General features: G+C 39.6%; 1 protein-coding gene across 3 annotated transcripts in view; it reads right to left on the bottom strand.

Moving 5' to 3' along the window:
* The window catches only part of PARD3B (par-3 family cell polarity regulator beta), a 422752-nt gene that overhangs the window by 77528 nt on the left and 327587 nt on the right, over positions 1–17637 (bottom strand). For all 3 annotated transcript variants that reach the window (XM_086465416.1, XM_086465413.1, XM_086465414.1), the window contains one exon: positions 1486–1782. In XM_086465416.1, the coding sequence (XP_086321542.1) occupies positions 1486–1782 (297 nt within the window). The remainder of the gene's footprint in view (positions 1–1485; positions 1783–17637) is intronic.

Below are 17637 nucleotides of genomic sequence, written 5' to 3'. Positions count from 1 at the left end.
GCAACCTTTATGATGGTGTCTTACTCCAATTGAGTTACATCTGTACATATTTACATTTGAAAAATACATGAATCTGAATTTAGACTCCCTCCCCCTGGGAATTCTCAGATCTTGGTTTACTGACTTAGTATGAACTCAGCTTCTGATCCCTTCGCTATATATGAACATTGGTGAGACTTCAGTGACAATCGCCTCAAGACTTTTCCTGTAAAGCAAAATGTGCTAGATGGCAAAAAGCTGCAATCACTACCTGCTGTTTCACCCTTTTCACCCTTATGCAGTAGGGGAAGAGTTAATAATATGGAAGAAAAAAATTAGCAATGTCACTATGTTTGGAAAGATCTCCACCATACTGTATTTAGGTGGAAAAAAAAAGACACTTGGCCCATTCCCTGCTACAAACTTAGATTTATGTCACAAGTGTTTTAATACTATTTATAACAATGACTCAGTAGATGTTTTTTAAGTACTATGATGGCACAAACTGAAAACACTCCTATATCTGTGCTCACATATTTCTCCAAAATTAACAAGTGTGGTATCACATAGCACAGATTGAGGCTATGGGGAGACACTACAGATTGTAATATGAACTCGAAGTGTGAACAATTCCTCAAGTCCCCCATGTCTTACTCTGTCAGCTCTTCTCTTCACATAGACTTGTATATCTTGCCTACACACTCATACATTGCTTCAAAAAAACCAACATCAATATATCAATGCCATAATGAAGTCTTATGTTCTTTTAGCCCCAAATTCCAGAAGCAACCAGTTTTAAAATCATCATAATGGTGGGTGCATTATCAACTCAAACAAATTTCTGTTTTCTTTTTAACCCAGGGAAAAACTTGAACATCTTTCTTTAATGCTATCAACCTGGAAGCTTGACAGTAAGGATTAAAAATTGCTCTTTCCTTCCCACTTGGTTATTGGAAAGGCTGTGAAAAGCAATCAGTCTTGTGAAGCCACACTTCACAGTCTGCATAAAAATGCCATGATTCCCAGTCCTCTCCCCAACCTAATTGAAAGTGCGTAATATCACACAGCTGTGGAAAAACTAAACCATAAACATATGCTATATATCATGCTATCATACGAAACCTGTTACTGATAGGGACTTAATGATCAGCAGGATCGAAAGGGATCTGAAAACAAGAGATTGTTTTTGCTGCAGGGTAAGAACTTTTCCTGATTGAAAGAGGAAAAAACACTCTCTCAGCAGTGCAGGAATTGGACTGGAGTCAGTTCATTCATTCTGTTTGTGAAATATGGACTTTTCTTTAATGATTTCTGTTTGACTGCTGCCTTGCTCAGATGCTTTGGGGGTACTGCTGCAGCAAATCATGGTTTTGGTTAAGATAAAATCTATGGTTTTCTAGGCAGTAAATCCAGGGGTTTGGGCCATCTGAACAACTCCCCCTGCCTAGCCCCAGGCTCCCTCCCGACCATGCTATCACTGTTTATAATGCCAGGTGTCAATATTACCTGTCACCAGGAGTCTGTGGGTAGTGCTGCTTGTTTATTTTCGCATACAGTCCTTCCAAGTGCTCCCTCTCCATTGGTGCTGAAGGAGAATCACGTGGATATACAAAGGTTTCTGCTACTGCTGGTGATGATGGTCTGTAGATGCTTGTGGCTGGATAAGCCTCTCGGAAGTGGTTTACTCTGGCATAATTTGGATCCACCTCATCATCATCAATGTCAGGTCCTCCAGGACCAGTAGAATAATCACTCAGGCCTCTCAGTTGCTTTTGCCGTAACTCCTGATGCTTTGCACCAATCCTAACAACGAAAAAGAAAGAACAAATACACAGTTGGATCTGCTTCAACAGCAACTACAGACACTGATTCATCACACAAATTTGGAGCACCAGCCCCAAACCCAACTGTTTAAATCTTCCAGTACACTGTGAAACTGGTGCCAGATAAAACAAAATGTTGCATGCAGCAATTTCGTTCTTTATCTCTGGCAATCACCTTTGTAACCACGACTGGTCATCACTGTGATGAAAAAAATTAACGCTGAATATAGTGAGGCTTTTCACAAGTGCGTATGTGCATGTGTATATGTATGAACACATACGGCTTGAATTCTACACCTTCCCTCCACTTTGCAGTTAATGTACCTAACCCGATCCTGAAACTTTTAATCTAAATTAGTCAGTAAAATTGTTACTGCCCCTTGGTCACTTGACCCTCCCAGATTCTCCTAAATACATTAACTTGTGCAAAGTGGATTAAATGTGAACGTAAATGGAGAGATGGCACAGTTGTCTCAAATCAAATGACCACAGTTAATTTGCTGAAGATTTAATTTTTTTTTTCTTTTGGCTACATAAATGTGGAAATCATGCCTTATTATATAGGGGATAGGGACAAAGTAAAACAGTAAAGAAATTAATAGAAACCTGACAGAGATGAATTGGTACATATAAGTGAATTAAAGACTATTACTGGCAGTACTCCACTGTGATAAAGCCTTAAGTGGTATTGCAAAATGCTGCTGCTAATCAGGGCCATTGTGTAATCTCTTTGGAACAGTAAAACATATTCAGGTACATTTCAAACTCAGCTGATATTCAACGATTCAACATTAATGCTGGAGAAAAAAAACCCTACAGCAAGGCTCTGTAAGCATGCAACTTCTGTTAACTGCCCAGCTACTCTTCAACACAACGTAATTAAATGCAGTGAGATGGATCTGGCAGAATGCTGACCACAGTACATAATAAATATCATTTACAGAAAATAACGGAGCATGGAGGAAGGAAAAAAGAATGGAAGACAGATACAGAGATGTAGTGCCTGACAGAAGAAGTTAACATTTGCTGTTGACTGTATCTGAAGTACAGCAACAGCGTAGAAAGAAGAGTATAACTCGTGCCATAGAAGAATAAGTAAAAAGGACCTAGAAGACTTGGTTACCCTAGTAAAGCGTAACAGCCTCAGGACTCTACATAGTGAAATATGAGGATGAGAAAGTCTTTAAACGGCATTGAGAAAATGGATTCCTACAGAAACAGATGAACATATCGGGAGCTTCCAGTCTGACACACTGGAGCTATTAAGTGCAGAATGGGATTCATACTGTTTATTTTGTTTCCTTAGAATTGTATCATAAAAATAAATGTTAATTCTTTTCAAATAATTTCTAGCTAAAAAGGTTCACAAATAATTCTAATGAGAACAACATGCCTTTCTACAGATACACTTGAGTACAGCAATGTGTATCACCTACGCTTTCCAGTTACACCGCTCCATTAACTGTGCTAGGATATGTAGAGGTGACGCTGATTTCTAACACTTAAATGTACTCATACTTTATAGTGGAATGAGCCTGCATATGATGCAGTCCTTGACAATCACGGGGGTGCCCACTGTCCACTCTGTCTTCCCTCAGTGAAGCAGATGACCTTTCTCCTCTCTAGTACTCCCAGGTGTGCCATATCTTGAGCACTGTGTGCAGTTTTGGGCCTCTCAATATAAGAAGGACATCAAACTATTAGAGTGTCCAGAGGAGGGTGACCAAGATGGTGAAAGGTCTCAAGACTCAGGAGAAGCAGCTGAGGTCACTTCGCTAGTTCAGCTTGGGATTAGAGAAGGCTGAGGGGTACCCTCATCCCAGTCTACAACTTCCTCGAGGGGGACAGCAGAGGGGGAGGTGCTGATCTATCTCTCTCTGGTGACCAGCAATAGGACATGAGGAAATGGAATGAAGCTGAATCAGGGAAAGTTCAGATTGGACATCAGGAAAAGATTCTTCACTGAGAGAGTGGTTGGTCACTGGAACAGGCTCCCCAGGGAAGTGGTCACGGCACCAAGGCTGCTAGAGTTCCAAGAAGCATCTGGATGATGCTCTTAGTCATATGGGTTTTAGGTAGTCCTGCAACGAGCAGGGACTTGGACTTGATGATCCTTATGACTCTCTTGCAACTTGAGATATTCTATGATTCTATGAAATATTTTACTCTAAAGATCCCATAACCTCCTAACACACCACTTCTGCTTTTCCTCAAGTTCCTGATCTCAGCTCATTTAGTTCATTTTCTTTAATTTTTCTCAAGATATCATAAAAATACTCACAAAGTCTTAATGTAATTTACTACAGTACTTCTTAGAGATGAGAGAATGATACAAAGAAATAAGCTACAATCCATCTCAGGTTGCTACACTAAGATTTCTTAAGAATTCGTAAGAATTTATCATTTTTTCTTCCTGCAGCTTCTCTTCCCTGCACAATCATCTCCTCCTCCTGTAACCTTCACTCCACTTCTCTTTTGCTTCAGATTTTCATGCCACACACACTGCCTATTTTGAATTGAAATGGTGGCCCGGGTCAGGATAGGTGCTATTGTCAAGTGCAACCTCACCCTCAGTAAGGCAGTGCCTTGAAGAAGCCACAGACTTTGAAATGAGCCTTTGATTCTGCACAATTCTGACTCTATTCACAAGGGCGATTTTATTGGAGAATCTTGTGGAGGCCGTAGCCCGGTGTCAGTATGTGATAAATTCAGTTCGTAAGGCACATATTCTCTTATTTTACTGTTGATTGCATTGGCTTGGCTGGCTGATGGCTTCTTGGGACAGCAAACTGCATTTGCACAACAATGGGACATACAACTTAATCTTTGCAAAACTAAGGTGACACTGATACAGACCTTGGTAAAAGTCATGCTTTTATTCATAGACCAACGGACAACAGCATAGGGAAAAAGTCAACACTGAGGAGCTGTATATGAAAACAGAAACTAAAAAGCAGTGGTCAGCTTGCATTTCTATCTAAACCACAAACTATTGCTAGCAAATGAGTAATAATTAGAGAGCAGCTGAAAGTGTGTAAAACCTTTCCAAGGGTTTGTGAATAAAGATAAAAGGAGACGATGCACCAGCGAGTGGTGGATGGAGCCAGCCCGCCCCTGTCAGTGAGTGAAACACCGCATTCATCGTTCACATGAAGGAATTTGGGACAAAGTCATCACCTGGGCCATTCACGTAAAAACCAGCCTTTTCAGGCAGTTCACTGTCGTAGAGCGCTCATCATACTACAAGGACAGGGGTGGATTTCCATTGCAAATAAGGTCTCAGACATCAATGAAGCAGGGAGGGAGGTCTATACTGCTGTTTTCCATCTTTTATACATATAGGCACTTCAAGAGAAACTCACTTGCAGAAGGATTAATATTTTACATGTCCCACATGGGATTATGTCAGAAATGTAAAAATGAAGGCACTATCTTTGTTTTAAAAAAAAAAATAAATTAAAATCACACAAGTAACTGTTAGCTCCTGTACCCAGTAACTGTCAGTTTGGTAGTAGCCCTTGCCTCTGATTATCCTGCTCTTCTACTAAAACACATAAAGCACTTTGAGATTGTTGCTGTCTTCCAGATTAACTCCGAAAAAGCATCAAATGTTCTTAAAAACTGGGAAACTGTGGAGGGCTTCACCCTCAATTAGTGACCCAAGAAGCCTAAACACCGACTTCAGTGTTCAGTGCAGGAACATATCATATGAGGTACAAGTTTCGTGGGACGATTAGGCAGAAAAATGGGAGAACACTGCATTTCAAGGAATGGTCTCATCACATGTCAGTGTAGAAGGCATGGCACACAGTCTCGAAAAAAAGTCACAGCAGTTTCTCAGAAAATGATGTGCCACAATGTTCTTTGGACCAATACATCACCTGTCCCCGCGGTATTTAAGACCTATTTGAAAGCAAGAGTAGTGCAGCACAGCAGCATCATGTGAATCTTGCTTTCATGTCTGACAGCGAGAGTAATTTGTCCTGCTATCAATACTGGTATATTCTGCACAACAAAAGCTGGAATTAGGTCACCACAATTTTCTTTTGTTCCTGTGAATAAGCCTAGCTTCTTCAACTTCTCCTTCTGAATGCAATCTTCAATTGCTGCCACTATTATAAGTCGAACCTGCTCAAGAACAATTATTTCCGTTCTATATTGTATGGACTAGTCAATACCAGGTTATATGAAATTCTTCAAGATCAATGTTTCATCTTTTCAATACAGCTATTATAATTGCATTAATATTTCTTGTTTCCTTTTTACTCTTCCAAGCAAATCTATAAAATATGCTCAGCGATCTCCTTTTCATTTCAATCCAAATGTTCAAATAGAGGGAAACAAACTATCAGATGGCTGCTTTTTCTTTCTTTCTATTTACCTGTTCTTCCATGCCTTTTCTTATGTTTTTCACCTTTGAAGTTTCTTCACATTTTTGTGAAGTTTTAAATATCCTCACTGTATTTCAGCATCATGTTTTCACCCAGTTTTAAAGCAATCTTTTCTGTAGCACATCCCAGTGTGTGCCCAGGAATTCTTTATTGAGGTACAAAATATTAATGTGCTGTTCCTTCCATCACTCCTATAACGCTCTGCCAACCCTGCTAAGCAGGCTACTTCTGCTATATCCCACTCTAGTTGTTCACCATTTCTCCCTATCTGAACCAGCAGTATCTTTACTCTCCATCACAAAAAGAAAAGAAAAGAAGTCTTCCAAATCAACACAACGATCATAGCAATCGGCTTATTGAATGAATGATTACCACAAGAGAGGCCCAAACTCACAGCACAGGATGGGTCTGGTTAAACAACTAGTGCAAAAGATAAAACGTCACTCAGCACCATGATGCTGGCAGCGAAACCAGAGATGAGGAGAGGCACAGGTCACCATCTGAACAATTCAGTGTAGCACTGAAGTTCCTATGAACTTCCTGATGAGGGAAAGGGAAAAGAAAAACTCACACAGAATGAAAGGAAGTTAGATATATTTCCTTTTGGGCATCCCATATCAATCCTCCTTGCTCTCTTCTGCCACCTGAACTCAATGCTCTCCAGTTAAATCACTGCATGACAACTACATCAACTTCCCTTAGCTGTGTTTCTGTAAAAACACAACCTTTGCACACAAGCAGCCAGAGGACAGCCAACAGAAGTGTCATATCAAGCAACGCCCTTTTATTTTTTCTCCTGTGACCCATCTTTTTCTCAACAGCATCCAAACACATATCCTACCCTAATCTTTTCTGTTGCTTTCAAGACCCACTAGCTATCCCTAGAACCTTTCTCTACAACAATTTCAGAAAAAAAAAAAGTTTGATAAAATATATAACCTCAGTGGAACTACAGGTAACATTTCCAAAACATGTTGCACCCTATTTGTAGAAATCAAATGAAGTCAGTGTCCTGTATAACTAATGTACTTCTGGAAGTGGGACATGGCATTTTGAAAACACTTCTCTACACCTCACATACTGTTCAGTGGCACATCCTCAGAGCTACAAATCAAAGAAATGTTCTAATTTACCCTTCAAACAATCTTCCTATCTGACATATCCACACAAATACATGGTGATTTCTCATGTACTAACACATGAAAAGATGCACAAACCTCAAGTGCAGCAGCCATAAAAGGGTTAACAGCCCAAACAGCTCCTTCCAGCTGCAGCTCAGACACACGATTGAGTTACTGTGGCTTAACAAGTTATTGTGTTTCTGCTGAGCTACTGTCAATGACCACATATGTATTCGCTGCTTGTGACAAACACAATGTAAAACGCTTTAGCCTGACATCAGTGACAGAGATACTGACAGGCAAAAGCTGGATTAAAAGACTGCAGCGCATGGAGCGAGGCAGCTGCAGGAAAGGAAATGGACCACCTCAAGAAAACTCCAGAAGAACTGAGCAGAAGTGACTTTTGGAGCAGACCCAGAAATGCTTTTGGAAATGGAATGAGAAGGCTAGGAAGAGTCGTAAGAGATACCCCTCATCTGTTGGCCTACCAGGCGGAAGCTGTGTGGGTGATGAGCAGGGAAGAAGAAAACGCTGAAGTTTCTAAAACCAGTGCTCTAACCTTCTGTGAAAATTAAAATGCAGAACAATGTTACCAGCACTGCAGCCCAAAGAAGGCCAGGGTCATTAAAAGCTGTGGAACCCAAAGACTGCCTTCAATGAGGAACAAACAGCAAGATGCCGGATGCAGCCCAGCCTGCAGTTCTGGAGGCCCAACACCAGCCCTAACTCAAAAGCAGCTTTGCGCAGTGAGTCACAGTCATCACAAGTCATCACCCTGGATCAGGACAAAACTTGAAGCAGTATGTCCTCCTGGCTATGTCACCCCCAAGTGAGGGACAGGGTGCCTGCTGCCCAACAGGAGACATGAGAAGCAACTCAGTGGCACCAACAGCTACTAGATCTGACCATAGTGCAAAATCTGCAGGTGGGCTCTTTCACTCCGAGAGCTGCAAGGCTTCACATCAGAACAGTTTTAGATGTGGAAAACTGACCAAAATAGGCACCACCATTCCTGAGGTGTTTCAACTCCTCCTCCCTTGCACTCCCCACAAGCACTGGGTCATCCTGTTTCTTCTGACCTTCCAGGGAAAGTGTAAAAGTGATGCAACATTTTTTAATTTACCATGCATTGACTGTGTGCTTAGAACTGAGCAGAGTGCAGAGAAAGATGTAGTTTGAGCCCCAAGGTGTCTAAGTAGTCAAACACAGGACAGAAAATGCAGTTGCTGACCAAAACAATGTATTTCACAAAGGTTCCTTGTTTATACTTCAGATGAATACAGCAACATTTCATATATGGAGCATTAAAAGCAATAGACCTCGTGGAAGCAAAATGCTGACTAAGTCAATGAAAGATGTTGCCGGGTGAGAAGTACAAATAACAAGTGAAGACAAAATGTGTAACAGAAACAGGGCCACAGGTTGTTTACGATAATTTCTATTCTGTTTGCAACAGGAGAAGCAGAATAAGAGCAGATAAGCGAGTGTGCATACAATTGGCTTGAGGTAAACCTAAACTCTGAAAAAGGACCTGATCATTTAAGTCTTTTGAGATCATTGATATGCTAAACATTCTTCCACTCATTTGGTTGTTCCTTGTGAACAGCAGAATAAAAGATGCTGCATTGCTTTTTTCCCCACTCATGTGACTCTCCCCGAGATCTACATACTGCAATGATTACTCAATTTACATCTGATTTAGTATCTTAATGCTTCAACTGTGATTTTACATAACATTTCTGCTTTTGTCTCTCATTTACCTAATTCAAACATATTTGGGTAACGGGTTATCTAGAGGAAAGCAGCCTATTTCTGCAGGAGGTCACTTAGATTTCTATTGGGTTTAATGTCTTAATGCCTTTCTAGCTGCCAGTAAAATATATTTTGGTAACTAAAATCTTGTATTTTCATTCATTTACATAATAGTGGACTGAACACATCCTGCCTTCAGATATTCATAAGCCATAATCACTGATGGGAATGGGTATATTTCACTTGAATATCTGAGGAGATAATTTCACTACAGTGCTTTTAATTTTTTTTTATTTCATAATAATTTTTCAGACAGATATGGTCTATAATGACATTAACAATCATTCAAACCTGCATCTTTTATCAGGAAAAGACTAATTTGTACTTTTTCAACCATCATCTAGGAAAACTCTAGAGGCAGGCAAGTCTCATGGCTAAAATAAATAAATAAATCCACCTCTTGCCAGTAAATTGAGGACATCTGATATGGACTCATCAAGTCTCAAACAATATCTAATTTAGTATTATCTTTCAGGGTATTCTACTGGAGGCATATTTGTCAAAAACATCTTCCCCACAAGCTATGCAAGTGTTTCTTCATTCCAGCTTATTCTATTGTGCTGGATTTGAACATCATCTCCCCCATAATTAGTATCTGTAATTGTAAACAAGAACAGAAACAGTCTCAGAAATAAAAAAAAAGGCAAGCCACAATTTAAGGGAGTAAAAGACTGTAACTCAGGCTAACCAAGATAGTTCTTATAACAGCGTTAACCAGCCCAATGATAAAAACCACCAGGGCTAAACATAAAATATTGCCTATTCAAGATAACTACCCCATACCCGTATAACACTGAACAGAGCAGAGAAGCTGCCTTTGGAGGGCTGTAAGTAAAGAAACGGAGAAAAGAAAAACCTAAGAAGGCAATAGAGCTACACTGACCTTAAAATTTAAGATTATGACAAACTGAAGATGAAACATAACCCTTTCATACCACAAAATGAAGAGTGTGAGCTTTGGACAGACAAGACTGAGGTCTTAATGTTCTTCCATTTATTTCATGGGTGACAGAGTGATTATCAACTTACACAGGATCCTGCCCTCCAAAGAAGATCCTGTCTCTAATGAGGTCAGTGCATTTTCCCCCACCCTGTGAACTTCAATGAGAACAGGATTTTACCTTTTCTGTTAAAACTGAGGAAGTTTTTCTGTCTCTCTTTTGTCCACATTAGTTGTACCCTGGATGAAATGCAGCAGATTTTGGAAAGCAAACTATCGGAAAAGCCAAGTAAATTATATTCTGTATTTTACTACATTATGTACTTTTCTTTACTCACAACTATCCTGAGATAATTTTTGAAGTGACAATATCAGAAAAATTTAGGTTGGACAGAACCCTCTGAAGGTCATCCTGTTCAATCTGCTGAAAGCAATGCTGACTTGCCCAGATCAGGTTGCTCAGTCTCCTGTCAACAGGATGTTCCTTGTTTTGTGACAATATGGATTAGACAGTGGAATCACTACAGGTTTGTCAAAATTTAGCATCTTCTGCCTGAGACAATCAGATGTCTTAAGAGCTCCAAGCTCCTCCTGCAAAACGGCCTTGAGTCTGCAGGGACTTTGCAGACCATAGGTAAGTTGCAGGCCTAGTTCTCGACACTGATTTAAATGAATTCTCAGGCTGCTGTAATTTGTACTTTCCTGTTAAAAAGTTAAGGTGCTGTGCACATCATACCTGAGTCCTTTTTGCTAACATTAGCTCATTCTGAAACACATAAACATGAAAAGAGAACCAAAAGAACAGAATACTCCTAGAAAGCAAGATTTAACTTTGCTTATATTTTAGTAACTGGGAAGTTAATGTCAGGAATGGAAACAATATCAATTGCAGTCAAAGCCACAGATTCACTTCTCCAACCAAGACATCAAGCAAATTATTTCAGAGAAGTTCATCAGATGTGAACAAGTATAAAGTAACGGCAGTATACCTGCAGAAAAACTATGGGGAGACAGAGACATTAGTCTATGAACTTACTAATTGCCAATGAGTAGCTCAGCTTCAGCAATTGCTCTAGAGAGACCAGTCAAAAACACGGAGGATCGTGACACTGTCTTATGAAAAATACCAGAGATACTGTAACAACCATGGGAAGACAGAATATTGATTTTACACCTCATGAAAACCCAACCTCCACAACCACATGCAGTAATATAGCTCAGAAGAGACCCAGGAAGACTGACATCTACTGAGTCCCTGGGGCCTCCTCCTGCACTAAGAGGCTATTTGTGGAACACCTCCTGCATAGATATTCACAGCTCCACTTAGTCAGTGAGACCTCATGAGTTTGCACAACCATCTCTGCAGCTGCATGAAGATTATTCCTTCATTTGAATGAAATCCTAGTAGTGGAAAAAGCAAGCCTAGATCCGTGTGATATGATATTCCATGCACATTTCTTTATTCTACACATATAATATTGAACCTGGAACCTACTGAACAGCATCACTCTGTTCAAGAACAGGAACAGTCTCCATCTGTTAGTCTGGGATTCACAGGTTGCTTCTAATTAACAGTCCCAGATTACAAAGCAAAACTCAGCTTTGACTGAGCAGACAAAGTTTTAAAACTTTCAGGTATTTTAGTTTAAGATCACTACAGAGAATTACGCATGCAAATCAATTTCCTGCCTGACTGTCTATCCCCACGAGTTGTACTCTCATTTTTATCCCATAGGTAAGGGAGTCTGAGAACACGAATTCTGTGCTGTAGCACTACTTCAAAGTGCACACCAAAGATTTATGATAGACTGTCATAAATCACATATGGAAGGGCAAAGAATGAAATGCAGCTTTCAAGTCATTCTTATGCCCTTATTGATTTTGAGGTAGGCAAGAGCTGACCTACATTCACTACTACATCAAAGAAATCGCTAGGCCAGATTAGTCTGCCTGCTGGTGTCTCGGTTTTGGCTGGGACAGAGTTAATTTTCTTCCTAGTAGCTGGTATAGTGCTGTGTTTTGGATTGAGTGTGAGAATAACACTGATAACATACTGATGTTTTAGTCGTTGCTAAGTAGTGCTTATCCTAAGTTAATGATTTTTCAGTTTCCCATGCTCTGCCAGCAAGGAGATGCATGAGAAGCTGGGAGGGAGCATAGCCAGGACAGCTGACCTGAACAGGCCAAAGGGATACTCCATACCATAGAACACCATGCTCAGTATATAAACTGGGGCGAGGTGGCTGGGAGGGATGGATCACTGCTTGGGCATCGGTCAGTGGGTGGTGAGCAACTGCACTGTGCATCACCTGTATTTTCTTGGATTTTATTTCTTTCTCTCTCTCCTTTTGCTATATTATTTTTCCTTACAATTATTATTATGTCTTATTTTAGTTATTAAACTGTTCTCATCTCAATCCATGAGTTTTAAATTTTTTTTCCCCTGATTCTCCTCTGCGTCCCACTGGGAGTGGGGAGGAGTGAGTGAGGGGTGTGTGGTGCTTAGTTGCTGGCTGCAGTTAAACCATGACACCTAGAAAGCACTCTGTTACCCAGGTTGGCTAGTACACTGGCCAGTTTCACTTTATTAGCTTGGTCTACAAAAGTTTCTAACAGCAGTATTTCTATTTTACAGTGCCATTTTAAAAAACATCAAGTAATAAAACTCCGATATATACAGAAAAGAACCACATGTTGGCCCATTTATGCAAGAAAGAGCCAGGCCATTGCCCCTGAGCTGCTCTGACCTTTTAGGCATGCAGGTGGCACAGCTTGTGAAAACTGGTCTCCAGAGCAAAGTGAAACCAGTGCCTCAATAAAGGGCAAACCAAGAATGCTAAATGGCTTGGATGAGAATTTGTGTGCTTCAATTTAGAGGGCATGGCTATGGTAAGTGCTATTTCCATCAGTCTCTGATACCTGGAACAGTACTGTGGTAGTTAAAGAAAAAGGCCAATTCCATGTGCCGTTCTCTGCCTCAGTTCTTCATATTCTTGAACTAGGACAATCTGAGATCAACTCTCAGCCTAATGTTGTCTTAAAAATGTCCTCCAGCAGTGGATTAGCCACATGAAGCAGCTCAAAAATTGCTATTTAGTTCTAAATGCCACATGACAACCTGTGAACGGTAGATGAGACCCATCTACCTCAGCTACTCATAACCAAACACCAATCTCTCAGTGTTCCATGGTAGGCTTTTATTACATGTTCTGGTATGCAGAGCAGCAGCAGATCTAAAATGAGAATCATTCAGACTCAATGGGTTGGGATTAATCTGTCCTCCTGTCCAGTGCAAGTGCTGCCACAGTAATAAACAGAAATCTGATAACTTCATACTGTCAGCACAAAATGAAACTATGACCTTGACCTGTGCAACATCATCCAGTAATTTTTTCATAACTTCAACATACCATACTACACAGCTATGATCTAATAAGAATCTAAAAGTAATTAACTGGAATTTTTGAAAACTGAAGCCTTAATCAAATATGTATTCTTATCAGGGTTGCAAGCCAGCAATAAATTGGGACATTTAAAAAACTGGGATCCAATCCAATCCGTGATCTGATCAGGGTTCAATGGTTATAATAAATTGTGAGTATTAAAACTGGGATCACGTCCAACACTTTATTTTGTCTAAACCACAGGACCTAGATGTGCTGCAAAGTCAGGAATACTCAATGAACAGATATACCATGTTGGATTAACCCTTAATAAATAATGATGCACAAGCTCAGGAGTCCCAAAAACATGTGGCTTTGCACAGACCTTAATGGTGAGAAGAGCAATTACCAACATTTTATCAGAGATCAATATGAACTTTAAACAGCCATAATAATGCTTTTAGACTTGTCAAGTGGATAGCACAGGTACAAAAGCTACACACAGTGGGCAACGTGTGCATGTATGAGCGTGTTCTAAGATGTACTACACATTTAAAAATTCATACTTTGATTTTTCTAACAGTCTGAGTTTCAACTTGCAATTCAAAACAATTTGGCTTTTCTACCACACTGCCATGCATGCAGCTATTGTTTTCATTTTGATTTCCAGTAACAGACAAATTGTTTGAATTAAATATAGTGAAACAAATGCCGACAGAATGGAATGGAGTTTCACTCACAAGTATTCTCTCATATATAACTGGTCAGTAAATGTTTTTATTTCTGTAAGATGCATTCCCTTCGTACAGGGATCTTGCAGCTGCAAAATTAAACCTCTGTTTGCCAAACATCAAAAACATATGTATTGATTTTTTAACTATGGGAACAGGCAACAAGCATCAGAGCTGATAAGACAAGAGAGTAAAGCTCTGCAGTTGCTGGAAGGTTTCCGAAACCTAAAGGAAATTTGGTCTTTAATATAAAAACTGAAATAGTTTCATTTTACCCAAATCTGAGATTCACTGTAACTTAGGCATTCAGTTCAGTGTTCAAAGAGCAGGACCAGATGTTCCTTCTGCTTCTCTAACACTCTATTCAAAAACTTAATACTATTAAAAAAAATTCCTCAACTAATTCCAATGAGAACTACAAAACCAAGGCTCTTTTAACAAAACAACAAACTATTACTCCTATGAACAAGTAGAGAGTATTATTTTTTCCATACAATACCTCCTTATTCACCAACTCGTACACTACTTTTTAAAATCACCCCATTTTTCAACAAGGCACTTCATTTTGTGAAATTTTATTCTAATGTCAAGGAAACGTTCAACTCTGCTGGAAGAGAACCTTTGGTCTCAGCAGGAATATTCCAGTAAAATAATCCTAAACAAACAGGAAAAAATAGTTTTCTTTCAACTGATAGTCACTTTATTTGCATTTGAAAGGCAAACAAATTATTATGTGTAAAACTCAAGTGCCTAATATATTTATCCATTTTGTTTTATAATGATTTTCAAATGTTAGAAAATTAAAAGGTGAGCCCAAACGAGTGGGAAAAAGATGGAGGAAGGGAGGAAGAGAAATCTTGTTTGAGAGAAAGAAAAGAAAGGATCACTTCCAGTATTTAATAATGCAGCAAGCATCTTGTTGTTAAAATGATAAATTCTGAGTAATTTACACAGAACACACTAAAAATACAGATTTGAGTCAGCTTGATCAAAATAACCTCAGACATTGCATTTGCTTTTTTCCTTTTATGGGCAGATTCTAGACCTTTGGAGCACATGCTTTATTAACGCCAAACTCTTTGAAGCATGAACAAAATGATGAGTTTATTTAAAATAGGGCCTGAGTCCAATGAACCACTTGACTTGTGTCAGGAAGGACAAACCACCACCTCAGAGAACTATATCACCAGTTAAATCAGTCCTCCTGAACTGTGGCATGAACTTCTGACTTTCTCCAGTCAAGTTACAGTGATATTGCATCACTGTGGCACAAGGAAAGCTAAGGGAGGTAGGGGGAGAAAAAGAATATAGTGAAATTTAGAGGAGGTGCTGAATTCATATTCAATTGGACACAGATAAGGCTATTACTAAAGAAGGAATGCCTAACATCCTAAATTCCTGTTAACCACTTAAAGCTTGCAGAAGTAGTAGTCATATAATAAAGCACTGGCTTTTAAAAGAAATGAGGCCTGGGGTTGAGGTCTGGAACAAATTCCTAGCCTGATAGGGACTTTTTAGGAACCTGGACAAGCAGCTGCACGGCCTGCATGTCAGATTCCCACCCACGGGATGCTTTTTCTTTTTTTACTGCCCGATTTTCTCTCTTCTACCTCAACTGTAAGTGCCTGGGGTCAGGACCAAGCTTCCCTAACAGCAACGAGCACAATGAGACCTTGATCTTGGTGGGGGTTGCTAGGGAATACAAGCAGTAAAAAAATAACGATGTCAGCATTTCACTGCAGGATGTGGAGCTGCTTCAGAGAACTGCAGCTACAAGGCAGCACAGAGTTGTACTGAAAACTGAGAATAGGGCAATGTGGAATGGAAATTGAAATCACTAGGCTACAGAAATACAAAATTTATTTTCACTTTTTGAGGTTCAAATCTGAAACTTGGCAGCCCATAAAAGGAGCTGCCAGGCAAATGTATGCTGAGGACCAATGTGCAAGCAAGTCCAATCCTTTCGGGAAGCATCTGCACTACAGAGTGAGTGCTGTATACTCTCTCTGCATACGCCTACTAGCTCTAACACATTCTGGATGTGCCAGACTTGTTGCACATGCACTGTACAATTCCTTCTCTGTGCAAGCAGAAAATCCAACCTATTCTGAGCATGATGCACTTATGCTCATGCAGCACACCTACATAAGATCTGATGTTTCTTGTCAGAGCCAGAAACACTGAGTTTGTACTGCACAGCCAACCCATAATTGTGCAGTGAACATATCTGCCATTTCTGCACATCTGTAAAACTTGTCAAAATTTCTCGAAGAAGACTGCCTCCTTTACAGAAAGTGTATCCCTGGAATTTTGTGAAACACTATTATATCTATCCAATACCAATCAAAAAACTTTGCAAACCTCTGAGAGATGCCTTACTCCTCTCTAAACTGGAAATGCACTTCCTACTGAAAAATATTTCTCAGCTGAGATCTTGGAACAGTATTCTGTTTTTTGGAGAGCTGCCAAGCATACATTGCATGCAAAACCAACATCCAAAACCGTGCAAGGTCCGCAGCTGCTAAGATGCTGAAATGCACTTGATCATTAATCCTGTCACACCCAGTCCAAAAATCAACTACTCTGACCTCTTCCACTAGCATCCAAAATGGACAGCTCAGCTTCTGAAAGAAACTGTCAGATGAAAAAATCATAGTATCAATTAGTATGACAGATCCTGAAATATTTATGCAGTCAGCATTTAAGAAAACTGAAGTTTAAGCAAAAAACCCTGACTTTAAGACTGTAATAATTGCATTGAGGATCTGAACAAGAATTAGTTATACAGCTAATCTTGGATAGGTAAAATTAGGTGCGTGTTTAAGTTAATTCTAGAAAGGTTAAATGTTAGGAAAGTAATTTTTATTTTGTTCAAGCTTCAAGCAAGGATTTGTTCAGAGGTATCAGGGGACAAAACATGCTACATTTCTATCAACAGTTCCGTAGTCTGTTCTACTATTACATCCCTAGTAGTTTTAACATATACTCATTTCACTCTCAAGAAGAATAGATTTGAAAATATGCCTATGTTCTGCTAAGCTGGAAACTTAGTGAAGTGAAATGAAGCTTTGTTTTATAAATATGAGACCAAGTATGCAGGATTGCAGCTAGTGAAGTCATAGAAGCAGAAGATCTATGGTGTGCATGTGCCACAAGGTTTTCTTTGCCAATATGTGCATTAAAATCTTGGACTTGAATTACATTATAGCATTACTAAATCTTGGGACAGAGCTATAAAACTTGTCTTTACTGTCTTACTGAGCACCATCACTAGATGAACAGTCAACAACTACGCAAAAGGACTGAATTACCTTCAAGGCAGGCAATGTTTCCTTCCACTGATTTTAATCAATTTCCCAAGCAGTTCTTACCCACACATGAGAACTAGCTTCCTTATATAATTTTCCTCTAGGAAAGATAGTCTCTTCTGTTTCATGATCAACTCCAGAAGGGTTCA

The sequence above is a fragment of the Leptosomus discolor genome, chromosome 5 (assembly GCF_034619465.1).
Source record: "Leptosomus discolor isolate bLepDis1 chromosome 5, bLepDis1.hap2, whole genome shotgun sequence".
Lineage (NCBI taxonomy): Eukaryota > Metazoa > Chordata > Aves > Leptosomiformes > Leptosomidae > Leptosomus > Leptosomus discolor.
This window is presented reverse-complemented; position numbering and strand designations above follow the sequence as displayed.